The sequence below is a fragment of the Balaenoptera physalus genome, assembly GCF_965194825.1.
Source record: "Balaenoptera physalus genome assembly, chromosome: 11".
Classification (NCBI taxonomy): Eukaryota; Metazoa; Chordata; class Mammalia; order Artiodactyla; family Balaenopteridae; genus Balaenoptera; species Balaenoptera physalus.
In genome coordinates, this window is record NC_138896.1 from 1,923,205 (window position 1) to 1,937,723 (window position 14,519).

Genomic DNA, 14,519 nt, shown 5'->3' on the forward strand with positions numbered 1-14,519 from the left:
CCTCTGCCCCGTGGGGACACAGGGAGAAGGCGGCCGTCTGCAGCCCGAGAGAGGGCCCTCATCGGAGCCCGACCGTGCTGGCCCCCAACCTCAGGCCTTCAGCTTCCAGAACTGTGAGAGACAAACGTCAGTTGTTCAGGCCGTCCAGGCCACGGCATTTTGTTACAGCCACCCCAGCTAAGACAGGGACAATGAAAACTGTCACAGTGGAAACTCTAGAGAATTAGGGATATGTTCTGATCAGCTCCAACCTGCAAAGAACACGGTTAGGATTATTAACACAAGTGCTGTAACTTGGTTATAGCAAGCTATCAACTTTACAAGGAACAAAAGTAATTTTATTTAGCCCAGTTCTTATGAAACAAAGATTCAGAAGCACACAGACAGTACACGGCCTCTGATACGGTCTAGTTGCCTGTGCTTTTACTCCTAAGGTAGCCTTAGACCCTCAATTTACGGAGAACATAAATACCTTACTGAACTCTCGGTGTTTTTATCTCACTGTCTTTTGTCTTATTGTGGACGTATGGGAAACTATTCAGCGGGCACTTATACCGGTTATTAAAATAGGGAAATGCTTCAATACTGGTTGGTAAATAGTGGATGTCTTGCGACCTCCAGGGGTCCCCCCCAGCTCCTGACTCAGCTGCCCTGCCAGCCTCTGGACCTTCCTAAGACCCAACAACTCGGGAGTCCGTACCTGGTGGGGCGGGGACCTCTGGGTCCCTGCTCCGATGCGCGAGTGACTGAACTCCCAGTTTTCCAACTCAGTCCTGCACAGGGAACAGGGATAAAACACGAGTGCTCCCGGCCACAAGAGCAGACTCCTGGCTACACAATTTTCAATATTTGAATAAAGGCTTGTAATTTTATTTTTGCTACCCCTACGAGTTATCATTAGTGGGAACTTGGAAAGTGTGCCTTGACAGTCAAGGGGAGAGCCGTGGGCGACGAGTGAAGAGGACGCGGGTGTTTCTGCCCAGCACCCCCTTTGCTGCCTTAGGCCTTGGGGCAGTGGTTCTGCAGTTTACTAAGCTCCTGCCCCAGAGAGCCTTAACTAGTAGCTCTGGGTTGGAGCCCGAGAACACTTTTCACGAACTCTGTGATTCTGATGTAAGTGGTCCAGGGGCCATACTTTGAGGAGCCATAGGGAATTCCTACTCGTTATTCAACACCGTACCCAGGAAGGTTTCCCGTTGTGAATTCTCCCTTGAAACACTCCTTCCCTTAGCCTTATACTGAAAGAGGAATCAGTCTTTCTTCCATGTGTGTTGGCTGTGCATCTATCATGCATTTATCATAGCGACCCTGCCTAGACACCTCGGTATCCTTAGCGTCTAACTCTGTGCTTGATCAATTGATTAATTGATCAATCGATCGATTAGTATGTGGGGGGGGTGCTGATGCCAGACGGTATTTGCTGAGCACCTCAGTCACCTGTATAAAATGTTATCTTGAGGGATGACCTATTTATTATATCCTTTATTACATCCTCCTCAGTATGAGGCTAGACGTCCAGCTCCCAGGCTCCTGGGCCACCTAGAAGTCCCCACGCTCACGTAGTGGGCTTTGTGGGCCTGTACCTCTGAGAGAAAGCCCATGCTCTGCTCAGACCATTGTGTCACCACTTATGTATCATTTTACCACTTTCTCAACAAATGTCTCATACCTAATAAAAATCATTTGCTTAATGTATATATTTCAGATCTATTATTCATACCTCTGTATTGACGGTAACTTCCTTAACATGCTTCAGAGACACTTAATGAACACTTCCGATGATGGAAAGGAGAAGAGGTTAGAGTATCAGCACTGCTACGTTTTACTTCATTAGGATTATGAAACAGTCTTGCCTGAAGGCAAGAGTGAGCAGCAGCTATTTCCTTCGAAATGTCTGATTAAATTTCTTTGTACATCACCTAGCTCAACACTAGAATAGGTGTTAAGTCAATGCCTTTGCCTTTGACACTGAAGTCCTTCACTGTGTTTGCCCTGGGATTAAGGAGCCAGCCTATACGTTATTCTAATGCTCCTTCAGCTCTCCAAGTCTACGATGCCACAGGATCTAGACTACAACTTGGTAGAGTTAAAGGGCACACTCCAAATCTTTGTCTGCTGGCACGAAACCACTTCTTGGGGGCTTTTTCAAGTACCTTCACCCTTGGAATCTATCTCCTGTTGCGATGATGGTTTAGTAGTAACCAGATGCCTGTGTGGAAATGTCTTTAGGGCAGATCGTAGAAAGTAGTGTGCTTGTTTGTTTGGCTGCGTGATATTAATTTTCCATTTCTCAGCTGGCGGGGCGTTGCTTCAATGGCGTTGGCTTCTCCCCACTGCATTAGGCCCTGTCGACACGGGGAGGGGGCAGTCTCTCGGGAACTCTATCAACAGAGGCCCGTTTCCCCTCTCCGAGGGGAAGGGAGTGTGGTGGGTTAGTCCTGTTTCTTCCCCAGCATCGCTCAGAGGCAGTGATGTGGGGATAGGCTTGTATGACGCGCACGTCAGCTCCTTTGCAAATTTGTAGTCTCGGGCAGCCTTGGCAATGAGCCTGTCCTCCTTGTTTAAACAGGGAGCTTCATTCACTGATTCAAATAAGAATAACAGTCTCTTGTTTGCCAAGGTGAGAGACTGCTGCGTCAATGAACAAAACCAATACAAGCGAAAAGGTAGCATTTTTCATTATGGAAATCAGCTCTTTATCTTCTACAATAGCTGAAGGCAGAACCAGGAGAAATAGGAAAAATCAGCTTAGACGAAACATCACAGGTTTAAATTAGATTTGAAAAAGAAATTAAGATAATGGAAGTAGTTTTCTGCACAGTCAGGTGGGTTAGATACATAACTGTTTTGTATTCCCAACCACACAATTTACCACAAAAGAACCCAGTATTTTAACAGTTCAAAATAAGACAAAGAAATAGAAAACTTACTAAATCATAAAATCTATTTAGAATTTGAAGAGACTTTCAAGGGCATGTAGCCCGATCAGCTCAACCGAAAATGAGAAAAACGAGATTCTTCCCAATTCCACCCAATTATAGGAGATTTTAATAATATTTGAAACGTTTCTGCTAGAAGGGGTGGCTCTGGATAATACTGGTGGTTCTTCCTACAACACCTTCATCCTTAAAAGTGTTAACAGGGCTTCATGGAGTACAGACTCTGTCCTCGTTTTCTCTCACTAAACATCTACCCACCACAGTACATATTCCAAATGTACACACAGTTCTCAATATCCCATTTGTTATTACACAGTAGTTTTCTGTGACTTTTAGAAGAATAGGCAACTATAGATGAACTTATGTTAGGAATTGGTATAAGCATAAGCATTAACCTGTGTTATGGTATCGGTTTGCCAGAGTGAGAAGGGCATAGGTCAAGTAAACTTTAAAGTGCCTATTTTTTTTTTGAAGGTCCTACCTCTTTTTTTTTTTTAATTTATTTATTTATTTATTTATTTATGGCTGTGTGGGGTCTTCGTTTCTGTGCGAGGACTTTCTCTAGTTGCGGCAAGTGGGGGCCACTCTTCATCGCGATGCGCGGGCCTCTCACTGTCGCGGCCTCTCTCGTTGCGGAGCACAGGCTCCAGACGCGCAGGCTCAGCAATTGTGGCTCACGGGCCCAGTTGCTCCGCGGCATGTGGGATCTTCCCAGACCAGGGCTCGAACCCGTGTCCCCTGCGTTGGCAGGCAGATTCTCAACCACTGAGCCACCAGGGAAGCCCTAAAGTGCCTATTTTTGTTTGGAGGAAAAGCCTCTCAAATAAGACACGATAATGGGCAGGATTAAGGAAACTCGATTAGCACCTGCAGGAGGTATCTAAAGAGAGTCTCTAGGCTTGCACTGGACAGGGCCTGAGGACGAGGAGGGGCTGGTCTGCTTTCCTTGGCTTGTTGGGGCCCCGCCTGGAATTCCCTGTGGGTTTCAGGAGAGCAAAATCCTGTGTCGTGTACTGCCATAGGAAGCACAAACGGCGCACACGTGCTCGCCCACCTTCCTGGAGACCGTTTGCTAGACTACGCCCAGAACAGCAGTCAATAACTAAGTGCCTCCGACGGGGTGACGGGCGGCCTCGGCCGCAGCACTGCACAGTCACGGCTGCAAGGTCAGTCGTGGGTATTCCAAGAGCAGGACTGCAGTCCGTTTTCAGTTACGGACCTCGTATAAAACCGTACTCCATCTACATTCCCTCCATTCAGCTGTGCCCCCCTCAACGTGCCTAACGAACTCTTTCTTCTTTGTGAACCTGACTGACACACAAAGGTAACCCCCTTAGGTAAAAGTCACGAGCAAAATGCTCATATAAAACCACGGGGGCCGATACCTGTTTGCTCTTTCCCTCTGTTAACTGAGAGGCACGGCATGCGTCATGCTCACAGGCTAGGCTATCTTGTCAAATTCCAGAAAATACATCTAAACTGTGAAATGAGAAGCTGCTAAAAGAAAAAAAAAAAAAAAAAATAGGAGTAACTTTTTCCAACTATTCTGGTCACATCTCATTATTTTCATGTATTAGAATATAGGCAATAGTCTAAATATACTTGAATTTCACATTTAACGAGACCAGTTCAATTTGGCATTTAACGATCACTGTAAAATTTTTCATTTTGATTTAATTCAGTTATAAGCAATATATTTTTCAAACTGACCTCATTATTGGTGGAGTACATTTACACAAGTATATAACTTACTATAGCAACATCAGTCAAATCTGAACATGAAAGTTTCGTTTCTTTACATGCTATTACTTTGCTGTTGTTCATTTTCTATTCACTCCCACAGAATTACTCGTATTGGCACCAACTTTGCCTGTTCAATAGAGAAGTAGCATTATTTAAAAATAAATAAGTTCAGTTTCCAGGTAGATGTTATAAAAAATATTAAGTACTTTTTATGACTTCTAGTCTTAGTTAGTATCACCTCAAAATTTCTTCTCTACTAAAAGTTATGACAATTAATGTCAAAGTCAAATGCAGGGTTTTTTTCTTTTTAATTTTAAAGAAAATGAACCAGATGAGGATTACAACTCCTATAGAAATCCACATTCTATAAAACGAGGACTCCAGCTGCAAAAAAATCCTCAACTCAAAATCCTAAAATCTAGGGGTTTTTTCAAGTGATTAAATAACTAAGACTAGTTTATATTATAATACGGATATATAATTTTTAATGGAATAGCATACCATTTATATGCATTTCATAATCATCCATATTTTTATTAAATCTTGGTCCCATCAATACTGATTTAACCAAATTTACGTCTGCAAAGTGTACATAACCTTTTCCCCCTAGATGATCTAATATCTTTATTAAAATTTAAAAATAAGAATTTTGATAGAATTATCCTAACCCTATATGTAAATATACTTCCTCTAAACAATGTTTTATTTTAATAATTAATAATGTTAAAATAAGTTTCCTTACTAAATTCAAGTACTAATCAAAGAACACCAGCTCCAAACTAAAAAAAAACTTGGGAAAGTTGACTGAATCTATAAACATACTTGTGCTTAGAAATAATAGAAATGTGTTCTTAGGAGTGATATTCTTTGATGAAAACTCTGTTTTTTAAATTTGCCTTCAAGCATTACATTTTGTTACCTTCTCTTTCAATAGTTTTTCAAATCATTTTTTCAGAGGTTACCAAAGAGTTGATCTTTTCTTAATCAAAGTTTAACATCACAGATTTGCCATACAATGTAGCCTTTGTCACCATGACTTTTGGCTGTGAAAAAAGGAAAAAAATCACATCTCACCTTCCCATTCCCTCCAGTGACAGCACAGAAGGAGTTGTCCACTCTCAGATGTGCTGTGACCTAAGCCATCAGTCTCATTAGCCTCAGGTAGCCCAGGAGTTAATTAGGTACTAAGATGCTCAGGGATTCTGCCAGCTCCCAGCTTCTCACAGGGCTGTGTCTTGTTTATATCCAGGACTATATGTTCCTTCCACTTAATATTTTGGCTCCTTACTTTGTACTCCAACTCCAATGAAAAGTTCTGGTCTCCTCCCCACCCGGCTCCCTCAGTGCAGAAGTCTTTATTAAGACTGGGTTTGTCTTCTGGCTGCGACACCTCAGTATTTTCCCTACACAGCTCACATCCTTGAAAACACTATCCGGTTTCTTTCTAAATGAGCACCTCTGGTAGGGCACTTGTAAAAATATCTAAAAGTTAAAATCTAAAACCTCCCTTTGTAAGCCATGTGCCTCTCAGGTTTCAGATGATGCCCATTCTCTTAGACGATGCTTTCACCTCATCCCATTAGTGGTCCTCATGATTTACGCGTGATCAGGAACTGAGAGCTGTTTGGCATTTCTTCCTGCTTTGGCCTTCATCTACCAGGCTTCTCCGTCCACTAGTGTATTTGACATCCATGAGCATTGAGCCCTGGTTTATTCTCCTTGGAGAACTCACCGACACTTTCAGCTAAACTCTATACAAATGATCTCAGAATTCTGTCTTTAATCCCATAATCCCAATGATTGCTAGAGCTCAACATTTTGCCATGCTATAAGGCTTTCAAACGGTACAAATTTAAAATAAAACCCAACATCTTATGCCTGCATTGGCTTGCCTTCGGTGATTCCAGGCTCTGTCAACAGCGCTGTGACGATCTTAAGTGTAGATCTGCCAGGGAGCCCCAGGGTCCGGCTGAAAACAAGCCAGGGCCAGGCCTGATCCTTGCACTAAAGTCCCCCATCCCCCCCACCGGTACAGCCCTCAGAGGAGGCTCACCGACCTTAGACCCAAGGCCATGGCAAGTTCCACCGTGTAGGCATGCGACTAGTACCAGGACTCCAACAAGTGAGCACAGAAAAACAAATGGGAATCCAGAGGAACACTGCTGTGAGCTCCAAATGGGAGAACAAACCCTGAAAGGTCTGCTCGTGGTGAATAGGGCCCCGATGCTAAGCCTGGGTCCCAGGGTGCAGCAATAGTCTCTAGGGGGGAGCCCAACAAGGTCAAGATCTAGACTCGGCTCTGACACACACAACGAAACTTTAAATGGGGACCAGCGAAGCCTGGTCCTAATGTCTGGGGTCTCCTTGGGAGACGGGGCGCTCTAGCCTGGGGACTTGGGTGTAGGAGGCTCACATGAGAACTCAGGGTGCCCACGGGGGAGCTACACATCTGAGAACCATGGAGAGGTCAGGATCAGCTTCACGCAATGGCCTGATGTACAGAAAGGAGCCCAGGGGCTGGGCAGAGACACTTCATTTCCCAAGAATTCTACTAGGGAGAATTTCCTAGAATAAAGCTCCTCTGTCTAAGGAAGGGCAGAAAGGTCAAGGCTGCCTAGCATTTCCTGCTTCACCCCAAGCCTGTGGGTCCACTGATCCCTGAGGTCAGCCTGTGGGAAGCTAAGGGCCAGGATACCTTGGAAAGGAGGCGGATGCTTACAACTGAAGGTCCTGAGAACAGGTTCAAGGTCGAAATGAACATTACAGGGCAGCGACCTGCAACCCCAGCTGCACCATAGAATCACCTGGAGAGCCTCTGAAAAATACCAGCCCTGGTGTCCCATTCCAGGCCAACTGTACCCAACTCTCTGGAGTGGGACCCTCACTTCAACATTTTCTAAAGGCTTAGACTTGTCAGACTTAGCAAATGAAAACATAGGATGCCCAGTTAAATTCAAATTCAGATGAACAACAAATAATTTTTTAATATACGTTATGTCCCTTACTAAAAAAATCATTCATTGTTTATCTGAAATTCCATTTTAAGTGGTGCCCTGTATATTTTCTGGGGCAACTCATGTGAGTAATGTACAGTCAAGGCTTGGGGACAGCTGCCCTGGGGTTAGCCTGCCAAGGTCTTAGCCCTCTAATTTGCAAAGTTTGTCTTACGTGGAAAGTGAGTTCTGTCACAGCCGAGACTCTCCTGCGAGGTTTATGAACTAGGGTTTAATTCACCAGACTTCAATGGTGTGTGCAGGAGACAGCCAGGGTCGACAGCAGGGATGTAAGCAAGACAGTGTCGCTGTCCTCCAGGGACTAGCCGTCCAGAGGTGAAATAAAATAATACATTATTTCCTATTAAAATAAGAAATAATTTCTTTAAAATATTTACCCAATTAGTAACTGATCATGTTGACATCTCTGTTTATGAGAGAAGTCTATTTGGAGCAAGACTTACAGAAATAAAACCTTTTAGATGGAATATCAAAACTTCATTCTTAAAAATTAACCACTTTGAAATACTGATTTAAAGCTTCTGCCATCTATAGGTTTTCTGGCACCGAAAGCCACCTCCAGGTTCGAAGGATGCCTCACTCCTGCAGGCTGCTCTCAGCTGTGGAGATGGAAGCTCCCAAGCCCTGGGGTTCCTTAGGAGATTCGAAGCACACCTTTTAGTGTTCTTTAAAGATGGAGTTTAAAATGTTGAACAGGATGACGCACGGGACAAGGGGCCAAGTCATAGCACAGACTGTCTTACAATATCTCATAGTAGCACAAATACTTTGTTACTAATAACGTCCCAGGTACTGAAATCTGCCAGCTTTTCATTTTCCAGATCAGAGTGGTAACTTTATTTTCAGAATAATGTCTCTTGCACTGACCAGTTTCCAGGTGTGTTTTCTTGAGTGGGAGGGACAGCGTGGACCTGTGGCCAGTCTGCTGGACTGTACGTACCCCGCACACAACCGTGGACACAAGTCCAGGAGGGGAACAGCCATCCTCCACATGTGCCACAACAGAAAGCAACTGAGGACCATGGCTCCAGGTTCATATCAATCCACAATTAACGTGTATTGAGGATGGTTCTCTAATTAACCACAACTTCACCCGGCTCTTCTGTTATCCAGTTTACATGCCTCTGAATTTCCCACAAGACATGGTAAGAAACTTAATTGCAGAAATTAATCTAAATCATGGCACTCTCACATCAGCCAGTTTAGTAACCCAGGAGAAAAAGGAATAAGATGAATTTAGCACGACATTTCCTTGATGAATGCAAGTTACAAAATTTTTGGCGATAGCAGCCCCTATCTTTACCCCCAGATGGTCCATATCCTACATACTCTTAGCCACCAGTTACTTCCAAATTTTCTCATTAAATTCTCTTACCTATGGCTCAGTAGAGATGGAATGAAATGAGGGAAAGACTTTTTACTTTCAAACTTTGTTTGAGTATGACACGGGAAGGAAATTTCTGGCTATCCTGCATGAGCTTTTCTGTGGGGTGTCAGCCCTGGTTCACGAACAAGCTTTAACAGGGTGGTATCATCTGAGAAGCTGTAAAGTGCAAAGATGCTTTGGAAGGGCATCTCACACGTAACATTATCCACTAGTTAAAAACTATTTTTAAGTAATGCTAACGTTGGGTATCTTTGGTTTAAAAGACATAGGCAACTTTTAAGGTCTATAATTTTAAAGTAGGCTCTGAGGATTTCGTTCCAAAGAGCAACATAAGACTGGTGACTGTTTTTCATGATAACAAAAGCTCTTTCCTCCAGTCATGGCATCCTTGACAAAAGGTGCTTCTGTAAAGATATAAATAATAAATCAAAGTTATACATTTTTCAGGTAAATATACAATAGAATACATATCAGAGTTGGCACGTGAGGTAGGTTTTTCTCATCTTTTGTTTTAAAGCAGAAAAGGGCCTGCTGTTCACTGGTTTATTTAAGGAAACCATCTCCATGTTCCCACTAATGCTCACCGCAACCTAAAACCCTCAGGCGCTGATCCTGCTGTCCCTGTAACAACAGCTTCGTCATGCTCTGGGGCGCATGCTCGGCAGAGGCCACCTGAGTTGAGGAACGACCTCCGTGGAGAGAAGCCACAAAAGTCAGCTGGTTGCCTTTGTCTATCAGTGGCGTCCACATGCTGTGTCCGTGAGCCCCTGTGTTCTTGGCCACTCAGGTCTCCAGCTAGTAATTCCAGAAGATGGACCATTTATGCGTGGGCTTGCATATTTGCAAATAGGCTGGTGAGGGCTGCCCAGACCTGTGTGTCTACTTCAGGCCACTTAAAATCCAGCAGGAAAGCACCAGTCACTCAAAGACCATTGCCAGTGACATAGAACTTCACATGATCTCTGACTTGAGCCAAGCAGGGCAGCAACAAGAGACCCAGGAAATTCTTTAGTCTACGACGTTCATGTTTTGGGAAGTTGGCTTTAACGATCATGAGGGTCATCGGCAGTGGTGCCTAAGCTTAAGCCAAGCAGAGTTAACCAGCCTGAGTCTCAAAGTCTCGTGAGGAGCACTGGTGGTACCCGCCGAGGTTAGGGAGGCCCGGGGGCGGGGGCGGCGTGCCCGTCTTCGTGGAGCTGGGCTTTACCACCAGGATTTATGGAGAAGGGGCCGGACGCAAGCTACACCTCTGCCGCTGCTCCACAGAATACTTTGCTTCAAGCCATACAAAGTCCTGAAGAAAGCAGGCTATTCAGATGCACGAAATCTTAACTCTCAGTGGGGATCATCTCTGTCAAATGGACCACTGGTCCACAGCCAGGATGCGGGGTTCTAGTAACGTTTCTGTTAACCAACTGCGTCCCCTGCAGAAGCCACTTCATATCTCAAAGACTATGGTTCTCTCAGTCAAATGGGCTTATCTCCGCTAGTTCCAAAGATTACTGAGAGGCTAAGATACAGCGACAAATGTGCAAGTGTTTTTGGAAAAAGAAAAGCAACACAGACACTAAGTTGGTGTGGTCTCCCTGGAACAAGCCTGTTCAGCTGTCTGCACAAACGGTGTCTGCTCCGACTCCTCCGCTGCCTCGGTCAAGTCCACCTCCAACGCTGAAATAGGAGGAGTGTCCGTGCCTGACCCTGACACTTGGAAGAGCACTCTCCCATTTACATAAGGGCTAGCACAAAGCTGTCACCAGTATTACGTTAGAGAGGGCCGTTCCCACCCCAGAGTCAGGGCATGATTTAATGGTCAGGAATCCCTGGAGAGGTCTCTGGGGATCACCACGGGCAGGCGATGCAGGGCTTCCCAGCCAGCTCCTTCTAAAGGTCGGATCCCGTATTTGGGCCCAGGCGTAGGTGGGTGAATGTACCCTGAGCTACCATTCGGTGGAGAACTTTGCTTTTGTGGTTCCTCCTCCAAACACTCCCACCAAACCCAGAATGAAGAATGCTTTTTCTTGAGTGAAAAGTAACATAAGCCAAAACCACAGCGAGATACCACCCCACACCCATCACACCATGGAGCCTATCAAAAAAACAACAAGTAAGTGTCGGTGAGGATGTGGAGAAATTGGAACCCTGCGCTCTGCTGGCGGAAACGTAAAATGGCGCAGCCACTGGGGAAGATAGTGTGGCAGTTTCTCCAAAACTTTAACGTGGAGTTGCCATCTGACCCAGCAATCCCTCTTCTGGGTACACACCCAAAAGAATTGAAAGCAAGGATTCAAAGAGATACTTGCACACCCACGTTCACAGCAGCATTATGCACAACGGACAAGATGTGGAAGCGACCCAAGTGTCTGTTGACGCGGTCCATCCATACAATGGAGTACTGTTCAGCCTTAGAAAGGAAGGAAATTCTGATACAGGCTGAAACCTGGAGCCTCTTTTTTTATGTTATGTATATTTTTATGTTTGATGTTACGTATATTTTACTGCGATTTTTAAAAAAGTAATATAAGCTAATTTCATATGTTTCACTGTTTGAGAACTTTCTTAGGAGAAAGTAGGCTGATCCAGACAATTGTGGGCTGAGAAAAGTACCGGGTTACGGTTTTCCTGCAGCATCAAAGGTCTGAGCACAGGAGCTTGTATTGACCAAGGGGAAAGAGCATATCCTCAAAGGCATCTGAATCAAGGGTTTCTGCTGACTTCCGAGAGTGACCTAGGCCTGCTTCCAGTGTCCAGCCTGTAGGATTGAAATCACAAACAAACATGTTCTGCTCAGGTTCAACTCTGCTTCGGAAAGAGGTACATCTTTGTACCATATGGAAAATAAAGGCATTTTCCCTGCCACAGGAGGAGATGAAATGTCCACGCAGTAGAAGAACTCAGCGCACTCAAGTCCCTTGGAAAGTCCAAGATTTGTGGACCCTCTTCTGTGCTAGCCCGGGGCCCATGGTTTGCTACACCCACCTCCCAGGCGCCCAAGACCGAGGCCGCCATGGGCTTTAGAGCCCTTGTGCTCTGCTCGAAGCCCCCCACGCCCTCCCATCACCACCCCTCCTCTGCTCCTTTAGAAAAACACTCCAGTGAATGCTTCTTTGTAAATGCAGAAGAATAACAGAAATGAAGGGACTCTGAGCGAGCACTGCTGACAGCACACTGGCTAAGAGACGTAATTATCTCACTTCTCCCTCTGCTCCCCAAAGCAGTCGACGCTACCACCGTGTGGTGAGGACATTTTAAACATTGGACTTGGGGCTATGATCAATACTTTCAAATGATCGACAATTTTTATGGACACAAAATTGACAGAATTTTCAAGGTATCACAGTTAATCAAAATATCATAATCACTTTTCATTTTTGATAAGTTGAAAATAGCCCTCTATGTACTAAGCAATGAGCAGAATGTTTAAGAGTGATCCTGTTTGGATAAATTCTTTAAATCACATACATATATGCTGGTATTTCTAAAAGAAATCACAGGAAATGATTAACAGTGTTCACTGTGAAAAGAAACTTGAATTGGGGCCATAGACTAATTTCTCATCATTTTAGAGTTTCCTGTAAGTTCAAATTTGTTACCCCATGGTGTGCGTATACATATTCATTCATTCATTCATTCATTCATTCATCCATTCAGGATAGAATGCTGGGTATGCTCGGAGGAATAAGACAGAGCCCCTGACAGAAAATTCTTATAATCTAGTGAGAAAAACTGATAAGTGCATTATTAAAATAATTATCATGTATGTGTTATAGTTGCTTAAGAAACTGGATTCACATCCTGACTTGGCCGTTTCCTAGCTGTATGATCTTGGGCAATCCGCTTAACCTTTCATCTGTAATTTTCATCTGTAAAATGAGGATAATAACAGTTCTTACCTTACAGAGTTTTCATGAGCATTAAGAGAACATATATAAAGCACTTAGACCAGTGCCTGGCACACAGTAAGCTCTCAACAAACGCCCGATGCTATTACAGTGAAGATACAGACAGGAATTACACCAGCACAGGGGAAAGAGGGATTCCTCCTGCCTGGGTCCTGGGTTATCAAGGCTTTGAAGTAGAGTTGCTGCTTGAGCCGGGCCTGAAAAGATAAATAGGTTTTTGCCAGGTGAATAGGAGGGAAAGGCCATCTCAGGGAAAGAGAACAGTCTGAGGAAACGCAGGGCGATGTGGGCGTCTGGACAGCCGCCCCAAACAGGCAAAGTGAACTCCTGAACTTTCCTCCCAGGAGCTTCTCAAGGAAATAAAAAAGAAAGAGCAACTTTGTTCATTTTTAAAGTCCAGTACGTAATTTGTGTAAAGTCCCACCCTTGGTATGGCATTTCAGACTCACTTGTTAAATTGCTTTTTTATAGTTTTCTTGGTAGAAGTTCACACCTGATCAAACATCTGTAAATGAGCCAGTATAAAAAATGAAAATCCTGAAATACAAAGCAGACACGCACGCAGACCTCCAGAGCGGACGTGCAGCGGGGAGTGAACTTGTACTTTTCGAAATCCAATTTGCACCTGCTTCTGGGGTCGAGCAGTTTACAAGATGCCGTTTGGCACTGGAAACGTTCACCCCAGCATCCACCACGTGGGACTCCAGATGAAGGTCCAGCACCTCACATCTGCCCACTTGTCCCCAAGTCCGAGGCTGGCCTGTGACCCTGGGCTCCTCAGTTTATAGCCACGTTGAGTAAGTACCTCTGTGTGGGAGTCTCCACGCCGAGAAGCTTTCACAGACCTCATCTCCATCCCCTTCCCAGAAGCAGATGTTACTATTTCCTCCTTGTAGAGGGAAAGCTGCACTTCTGAGAAGTAAAGCCATTTGTCCAAGTTCCTGACCCATAGCTCAGGACTGTGTCCACCTCTTCTGCCTCCACATTCAGTGCTCTTTTGACTGCTACGAGTTGCCTCCTCGGAGAAATGCTTAAACCCAGCACACCAAGATGCCATACCCGTAGAATAGAGTGTTAGGGACGTCTGACCTGTGGTCTCCAGTCCACACACTGAGAAGCCCCTCGCTGCCCATGGTTCCAGACGCACTCTCAGCCTTGTGTCTGGACTGACCATGTCATAGGTTGCTAGCGGCCTATCCAATGTCCTTCTCCCATCTTCCCTTCTAAGAGACCCCTGGATAATGTGCTCGGCTGAAAAACTACATTCTTCAGCCTCCATTGCAGAGGGGGTGACCACTGAGACATAAGCATGAAAGAGCAAAAGGCTTTCAAAGGAAAACTTTTTGCCCTTCAGTCCTCAAGTTGCAACAAAAGCATTTGTCGTGTGTGGCAGGAGCTCCAGCAACCTCCTTGGGACCATGAAGAAAAGGCCAGAGGATTTCAGAGACCTTGGCTGTAAACCAACACCCCTGGACCTCTTGACTGTCAGGGTCTAAACCTTCAGGTATTTAATTCACCAGAATTAGAATTCTGTTTC

At 44.7% G+C, this 14,519-nt stretch overlaps 1 protein-coding gene across 20 annotated transcripts in view; it reads right to left on the reverse strand.

Annotated features, from left to right (window-relative positions):
• MYLK4 (myosin light chain kinase family member 4) overlaps positions 1 to 14,519 on the reverse strand; it is a 96,906-nt gene that overhangs the window by 37,327 nt on the left and 45,060 nt on the right. For 3 of the 20 annotated variants that reach the window (XM_082413202.1, XM_082413203.1, XM_082413204.1), the window contains exons 2-3: positions 4,325 to 4,433; positions 701 to 2,712 (exon numbers count right to left, since the gene is read on the reverse strand). The exons of 9 other annotated variants lie outside the window; for them this stretch is intronic. In XM_082413202.1, the coding sequence (XP_082269328.1) occupies positions 701 to 898 (198 nt within the window). In that variant the 5' untranslated portion in view covers positions 899 to 2,712; positions 4,325 to 4,433. Of the gene's footprint in view, positions 1 to 700; positions 2,713 to 4,324; positions 4,437 to 5,756; positions 9,488 to 11,687; positions 12,717 to 14,519 lie in introns of those variants that run through there. 8 more of the 20 variants (XM_082413214.1, XM_082413201.1, XM_082413217.1 and 5 more) reach the window with 7 other exon arrangements.